This window comes from Agrilus planipennis, unplaced genomic scaffold, assembly GCF_000699045.2.
Source record: "Agrilus planipennis isolate EAB-ADULT unplaced genomic scaffold, Apla_2.0 scaffold303, whole genome shotgun sequence".
Lineage (NCBI taxonomy): Eukaryota > Metazoa > Arthropoda > Insecta > Coleoptera > Buprestidae > Agrilus > Agrilus planipennis.
In genome coordinates this window covers 169,011-177,750 of record NW_020439014.1, presented here as the reverse complement: position 1 = coordinate 177,750, position 8,740 = coordinate 169,011, and the positions used below count along the sequence as shown (strand labels likewise).

General features: G+C 28.8%; 1 protein-coding gene and 1 long non-coding RNA gene across 3 annotated transcripts in view; one reads left to right on the top strand and one right to left on the bottom strand.

Annotated features, from left to right (window-relative positions):
- Positions 1-1,262: 1,262 nt before the first annotated feature.
- LOC108742021 overlaps positions 1,263-8,740 on the bottom strand; it is a 57,043-nt gene continuing 49,565 nt past the window's right edge. For both annotated transcript variants that reach the window (XR_001938607.2, XR_003231455.1), the window contains 3 exons: positions 8,190-8,323; positions 1,348-1,616; positions 1,263-1,279 (listed from right to left, as the gene is read on the bottom strand). This is a non-coding gene — a long non-coding RNA (uncharacterized LOC108742021). The remainder of the gene's footprint in view (positions 1,280-1,347; positions 1,617-8,189; positions 8,324-8,740) is intronic.
- Positions 3,621-4,289, top strand: LOC108742019. The gene is made up of 2 exons (XM_018477023.1): positions 3,621-3,738; positions 3,901-4,289. The coding sequence occupies exons 1-2, from the start codon at positions 3,735-3,737 to the stop codon at positions 4,200-4,202; spliced, it is 306 nt and encodes a 101-aa protein (XP_018332525.1). The 5' UTR covers positions 3,621-3,734; the 3' UTR covers positions 4,203-4,289.

Genomic DNA, 8,740 nt, shown 5'->3' with positions numbered 1-8,740 from the left:
TATGTATAAGATTTTAAAATTCAACTTTTACTTAAAATTTTTGCTTAATTATTCAATAAATTACTTCTATTTTAAAGGTTATTCAGTAAAAAAGCTAATTAAATTAAATATTTTATTAATTAGACCCATATATTTATTAATTACACTAATTACAACATATTTATTTCAATTAATAGTTAATTAACATAAAATATATAACGTATTTAAAACTAACAGTTTCTAGGTACATATAAAAGTAAATACAATTACAAAACCAGTAAAATAATTAAGTTTATAGAGTAAAAAGAAAAACACCTGTAAGAGAAAGAAAACAAGTCACATTTATATGCAATAAAAATCTTATATTACTTACAAACTGTTATATTACCGTTTAAACACAAGATTAAGGAGAAAAAAGTCCCCCTAACCCTCTGTTAAAGCGTTAACAAATATTTAATTTAATTTTAACATCTATGCCAGAAGATCCATTTAGAAACATTTTAAGTATCATTATAACTTACAATTACATAACATAAGATGTCATAAAGTAATAAACAAAATACATGTAAAAGAAAAATAGGAAAACATGAAATTTCAAAGAAAATACAATAAAAAGCAAAAAAGAAAATGATGTCTTCGTTCTTCTTAGGAAATACTTCATAATCTAAAAGCAAATAGTGCAATTACAAGGACTAACGGCAAATACTAATAGCTTTGGTAGAGAAGATCGGACAGATTTCGCCAAGGCAAGCTGGGCAGTCGCCTATTGCTCCTATTCCAGATAACCCACTGTACCCTGTCTGAAAGGAAGTAACGCTAGAGTAGACTCGCGAAAAGTGTATAAGACACTTTTAAGATCAACTAAATAGCTAAGCCCAAGGGAAGTCGTTCGGGGAGGCCCTCCCTAATTCCACAAGGGTGAGAAGAAACACACACGATAACGAAACGTTGAATCATGTAGAACTCGTAGGGTAAATGCAAAGCAAATTAGGAAGAATATGCAGTAAGCTAAGCGAAGAGGTAAGCAAGGTTAGACTATACTACAATTACTAAACTTGTTATTTCTACTACTACATACAAAAAAGATAAAAGCATCTACAATCAACAATTACTTCAAATAAAATGAACAAAAATAAGCGTGCAAAATAAAAACTAATTCAAATGAAATAAACTACGAAAACAAAAACATGCAAAATAAAAAACTAATTTGAATAAAATGAAATTGAATTCTATTAGATAGAGCATGCATGATAGAGAACTATTTTACTAAGGGGTCATCTTTGTCTTCTCCAACGTCGATCTGAAACAGATACGGTGGTAACAGATTAATAAGGAGCAATTCAAATTAATTATATAAAGTATTCTCACCTTAATTAACTGTAGACCGTAATGTTCCAAAGTTTGCAGGTGTGAAAAGCAAATGAAATCCAAGAGGAATGACAATGCAGAAAAATTCTTATTTCAGTGGAATTCACATAAATCTTCAGCTGCTCTCACTCATTATTTGAAAATTAACTGCATAATGTTGCAAGGTGAAGACGAAAACAGCAAATTAAAAATATAGTCCACCAAACATTGTAGATATTGTTTCAGTACCATCAACCTGAATTTTAGTTCTCTACCATTTGTCAGACGATCTGTAGATATGGACAGAAAAGAGTATTAGTTACACAATCAATTAAAAAAGGGATTTAAATTAAGTTAATTAATTAAATTTCAAAATTCCATGGACCATTACATTGAACCCAAAAAACAATATCGATTCAATATTTTGGTTTATCCATTTCCAAGGAATTTGAAATTTTTGGGCTTTCTTCAGTTAAATAATTAGAAGGCATTCATGGAATGTCACTTCGTCCTCTTTTTAAGGTTCTAATATCTTCAGTGGCCAATGTGAGTAATTTTACATAATCTTTCATCGGTGATACTTAAACGGCAAAAAGGCATTTTGCATTTTACAAATAAAAAATACTTTTTAAAAGGTATTTTAAATAAAATAAAAAATGCTTTTCTCAAAACAGCAAGATAAAGATAAGTATTTTTATTTTGTATTTGCATTTTAAATGCAGGTATTTCTGATGGATGGCTACATATAATGGAAACATTGCCAAGAGATATACTTTTAATGAGATTTTATAACTACATTGTCGACAACTGAGTGGAGAAAACGGAATTTTGATTTTTCTGTTGAAACCGGCATCATACGACCAAGGCTGTCACCACAAATTGAATAAGAGAATTGGGAAAGCTCATTTAATTTTCATAATATAATATATATAATGAGCTAGGTGGGCAGGATAAAATGTTGTATGCATTAATAAAACTCTTAGTAAGATAGTCCGAAGAAAGGAATGTATATGTATTTTTAGCATTAGCAATTCGAGTAAATAAATTAGTGACAATATTATACTTTAATTTTTAATTAGAGCATATAAAGGGACATAAAAAGGGTTGTAATACAGTCAATTCTTATTTCTAATTAATATTCTCCCCTAATTTTTAACAGTAATCTGAGTAAAAATTATTCTTTTCAATTTTATTCTATCGAATTACGACCAAACCAGCTCCATAAATTTCTCTAAAATATTACCGGAAAAGGTCAGTTTGCAGGACTAAACCGCCGATTGTGTACGAATGGAGTACTGAAACAGTCCCGCATTTAGTACGAAAATAACACGGATACAGCACCTATTGCTTTCCAGAAAGCTACTGAAATACCATCAAAACAGCGACGCATTTATACTAAAAAAGCGCCGAAACAGTACTAAAGGGATACTAAAATTTAACATTTAAATAAAAAGATTTAAAAAAGTATATCTTTGAGAGCTAGTAAAAATGAACGTATGTAATCATAGATCTGAACACATAACTTTTTTTTAAAAAAAATAATCATCTGTAACTGTATATATGTGTTAACATTAATTAATAAAATTTTAAATATCTGATGGATAAATTGGTATTAATTAATAAATATTTTAAATTTTTTATTGGGTACGTTTTGGTGCTGTTTTATATGATTTTGTATGTGATGCTGGTTTGGAGCTATTATAGTATGTTATTTGATGAGGCGATGTTTGAGGGCTCTTTCGGATCTTTTTTAATGTGGTGCTAGTTTGGACGTGTTTTAGAGTTTGAAAGGGTAGTGTTTTGGCTATAATTTTAGAATTTAAATTTCCGTCTAATTTGTAGGAACTATTTCGGTGGTCATTTCAGATATTTGGAGGCGATTCGGTGCTGTTATAATTCTTTGTATTTTTACTCGGGAAATCATGAAAAGGACCTTCACTAATTTCGCAAGGTTTAACTGTAGTTATGTATTTACAATTTTAAAATCAATCATTTATTAATGAGTCATGTTTTTATCCTGATAAAGAGGATCCTAGGGAAGTAGTGTGAATCAATTCAGTATATATAAATAAATAAATGATTGTGAAATTCATTCCAAACATAGGATGTACACCTTTTTTTTAAGTAATCTAACAATAAAATTTTCCAATAAATACTTGACGTACTTCGTGCTATACATACGGTATTTTGTTCCTTATTGGAAAATACGTACTTACTGTTTATTTAACTTATTAGTGCTGTTTCTATTAAGCAACATCCTTATAAATATACTTATAAAAGGAGAAGTTCGGTAATGTATCAATAATTGTTGTTCAAATTTTGTTTGGTATCGGAAAAGGGTTTCTTATCTCTCAACTCTCCACAACTTCCGAAATTGCAAATTATATTCGCATTTCGCAGTGGTCATAATGGGTAGGTACAAGTATATACTTTAATTCTTGTTTATCTTTAGTCAGTTATTCCCACGCTTTAACCGGTTGTGGTCAACGAAATATTAAACGACCTTGAATATGCTTTTCCTCTGTTTCTTAACGAGTTATTTAACCATACCTCCACATTTGGAGTATATTACAGAAACGGTTAGTAACACCTCTGTGCCCGCTGAATCAGTGAACTATTATAGAAACATGTCAGAAATTGAAAAAGGAAAAGAAAACGAAACTACCACTGAATCAATTTCGGAAACAACAAGTAAAGAAATAGATTCTGACCAAATGATTTTTGAAGACGATTTCAAAAGGATTAATAAAGATGGAAAGAACAATAAAAAGAAGGATAAAGAAGTTCCGGATATAACCGACAGGGTTGTTATCGACGGCGGAACAGATAAAAACCACGCCATTGGTGCGGATGGCAAAATCGTTGAAAAGTGGTAAAAGATAACTAGCGATGCATCAGGTAAGTGATTTTATAATTTAATAAAAAATAAAACGTTTCAAAACTATAAAAATAAGTTAAAGTGAGGCTTTTTAACCACGATAGAATTACTAAAAGAAACTGCCACGTTCTTTGATAATACATTGCTTTGTTGTAGTTTAATATTAATTTTATTTCAATAACTAATGTTTAAAGTAATATGTAGAAGGAAAGTGTTCTTTTCAACAAACATCTAAAAGTATTTTTTTGGATCGAATTTACATTTTGACTTAAGAGTACTTGTCGTAATGACCGGCCGAATTTACTATTGCCCTATTATTTATAGTTATTACTGTTACAATAACCTATTGATCTTATTTGTTATTATTGTTAGTGATTATAATCATCCAAAACAATATTCATTTTCCTTAATATGCAAATTCGAAATATAATGCATCCGAATATATACAGTAGTGACGTAAATAATTTACATAACTATATGTAAATGTTAATTTTTGGATTAATTTCATCAAGAAGCACAGTTAATTAGACTTTATTTCATGGCTGATAAATATGGATAGAAATTTCATTGTATAATTACTTTACTTTATAAAATTCTTCATATACCTATTAATGATTTCCTATGTCATTATTTATGAAAGTATATTATTAAATCTGTCATGAGTCTGAAATTTATCCTTTTCGTAAAAATTTGAAGGTAAAAGTGTACAAAAGATGAGGTATACATTTGTGTATTTAAAAAATTTAGATAAATTTACAATTGTTTAATTGATTAATTAACAACTATTTTATATGAACAACCTACATAATTTCTATAGCAGAAATTATGCATTTATTTGTAGGCATTTCTTTTTTCGAAAATGCATAATTTTATAAAATTGAATAATATATTTTTTCAACCGCGTCTATTTGATAATATTACCACCATTTCTAGAAAGTAACTAATGTTTAAAGTTAACGTAACTCCCTCCAAAAGATTTAAATGCATTATGCTACTTTATTATTTGAAAGAAAAGGTATTTGTAATAATCTTTCAGTATTACGTTATATTTTTCAACAGATGATGCCGCCTTTTGTTAAATTACATATAATATTGAAATATTCCTATATGTTCGGTTCTCAAATTGCAATTTAGTCAGATATAGCAAGTAAAGACTAATTACAAGAATGTAATTTGTGGTGAAGTGGTTTGATTTAAAAGTTTAAAAATCTTACATTATAATTCAATAACAAGGAGTACGGAAATATTTATATTCTAGAGTAGCTAAATTGAATCCCATCCGTCACTGATTCATTGGTTAAAATATGTGTAACTTTCATTGAAAGTGCCGATTTTCCATTTGTTCCTGTAGTATGATTCAGGTTATTGAAAGAAACACCTGTATAACAAAACGATTTACCTCAAGGTTGTGACAACAATACAGATTTATCCGCTTTACTAAACAATACTTTACAATGCAAAGAAAAAGGAAACAATAGGCGCAACTTGCGATTAGTGAACTCAGGAAATCCTTGTGACTTAACAGACGCAAGGTTTTAGCTTATAAAACCTTCTAGATTTTAAAAATTTAAACTTTAATATATTTTGCATCCCTGAAACAAGGAAATGTGTATTACGGAAGCAAATTTAAGATTACTTTACACTTATTAGAGATTTGCAGTTATTAGCTTTGGGCAAAACACTTAATGACACTGGTTTGCATTGAGATCTTCCTTCAACTAAAAATTAAGCCTTTAGTTTGACGTAACTGTTTCAAATCTCTGTTTTGCTCTTTAACAACAAACTTTTCGTAAATATTGTTGCTTAATTATTCAAGATAAAATAATCTTAAATGTGAATCCTGTTACTGTTATTAAAAAGAAAAATTACGACATATCGCCACGGAGAAAACTAAATTTTTATGATAACGCAAAAATTACAATTTTTGATTGTAAATGACTGCATTTGCTGTAGAAATAGTAGAATTTATTAGATAACTTGTAATTATCTCAATTTTGATATGTTTCTTTAAAAATTATCTTAATTATTACATTTACATTTATAATATCAACTAAAGTACCTAGTAAATTTATTTCTGCTGGAATTTGATATTTACAAATTCGGATACAAATTGTAATTTTTATTATTTTCGCTTACGAAGCAACCGGCTAATGGATAAATTGTAAATATCGGTTTAATATTTAGGTAGATTTTCATTTTTCATTTTCTCCGTGCGGATATTCGTTTTCCTCTTGAGTATTTACCGGTCTAATGGTACATAATTCTTTGTTATTTCTTTTTTAGTTAATACGTTTGTAGTTACATAAACTAATAATCAACCTTACGGTATAAGGTTACGATAAATAAATATCTCTTTTTAACTACTTTTAACATTCAAGATGAGTATATCTCTAGGTGAAAATAAATGACAATAAAATGGGTAACACGTAAGGGCATGCGCATTTTCTTTGAATTACAACCAAGTTTCATTTGAGTGTGTGAATTGTTTAAACCCTTTTAAAATTTTACTTTTTCCTGTTTTATCTACCGTAAATGTACTTTTTGATTGTGTATTTGCACATAGGAAATTCAAATTATTTTCTTATGTTCTTACAGTAACTAATTATTGTCAGGTTCTATTTATTTATGTAACTAATTGCTGTAATTGATCATGCTCATAATACGGATGTAAATTAGAAAACAGAAGGATACTCTCAGGCTCTCATCATCATCATTATAAACGATATGAACGGAAAAAACTTGAAAACTACGGAAATCAACTAACCTTCGTTTTCTAATTGAAATAAATATGAAATTTTAATGATTTAATTTCACTCTAACAGTGGAATCGGTATGGTACGATTCTACCCCGCGGTCAACAAAATCACCAGGTAAATTTTTAATGATGGTACGATTCCGCCCCGATTGTACATAGAAGCATCTAAGGTAAAGAAATATTATCTTCAAAAATTATACAAATAGAACACGAGGCTGTACGAATTTAATGTGTTTCTAATTAAGGTAATTAAAAAATTAAATAATCTCAGACAATAGATAATCCTATATTTGAAATTTACCATATTAGAGTAGAGAATTGAATATTATTTGTCAACAGTACATCAATTAGTTTGAACTTTGCAATTAGCAAATAATTTATTAGGGGGTTCTCTGGGGGTATAAGACAACAATTGATAATAAAGTTTTCAAATAAACGGTTTGTTGTCATATGTGGAATATGGATATTATTTTAACTAAAAGAGGAAAAGAATTAATTCTATTTAAAAAGATATCTTTAGGTCTAAGATACCGGTGCATAAAAAAAGAGTGTAGTGCATCTTTGATTTGTGACGAACGAAAAACTAGTGTTTTAAGAGAAAATAGTAATCACAACCATGAAGTGGACAGAAATATTTGTCAACAAGCGATTTCGAACGGATGAAAAAGAAAAGCCGTATACGACATTACGGAAAAGCTAAAATTTGTAGTGGTCTTAAATTAATTGCTTCGAAAAACTTAACAACTGATATTATAACATCCGAAAGCGCATAATATACTACGCAAAACGTTCAGTGTTACCACCACTTCCTGGAACGAATGATAACATTTATTCCTTTTTAAATGCAAAAACATCAATCAAAAGGTTGATGAATTTTCCGATTATTTGTTAGAAAATTATATACTAGATGATTCTAAATTTCCACCAAAATTGTGAGCTACTAATTCAGCCTCAAATAAATTGATCACAAACGACTGCAAATCGTTTCATTCAAGGTTCAACAAATCATTTTATCAAGAACATCCTAATATAAATCTATTTTTACAAGTATTAAAAGATATTCAAAACCACGTATATGGTTATCTAAATAGTCTACACATTGTTAAGAAATGTAACAATAAAAAATACAACAAAAATTATTATTTTTAGAATAACATAATACAAAAAATCTTCTAAAGTTTGTTTGAATGTTTACTTTACATCGAAATTATATAAAGCTTATGTACTAACCTATGTATCTCTTCGGGGTGGAATCGTTCCATAGATTTTAATGACCACAAAATATCGGGGCGGAATCGTACCATAGCTTTTAACCGTGGGGCGGAATCGTGCCCTGTCCAGTGGAATAATGGTAGTTCGGTCACCTAGAAATTAAACATAAAGTAAATTTTAATCTATGCATGGATTCCGACAGTGAAATCCTATGTTTAAATATAATGTATGCATATTTGGTGCACATTCACAATATAATAGATGGAATATTAGTATTCGCCTCTTTATCAGGTTATCTCTTGCATTTAAGGATGTTTAGGAGGTATGTCAAAATGCTACGAGACAAATAAAAATTTGGAAGAACGTTCCTCATTTAATTCTAAAACTCCTGTAAAAAATACAAATCGATTCACTAAGCCGTTAAAAAGTTATTGAAATTTTAAGAAATTGTAATTTTACACGTCATTTTATGGAGATTCGTTAACCGAACAGATTAAATTTATTTTTATTAACAGAAAAAAAGCTACCAGAAATTTCAAACTTTTATAATAAGTAACTTGAACTCTGGA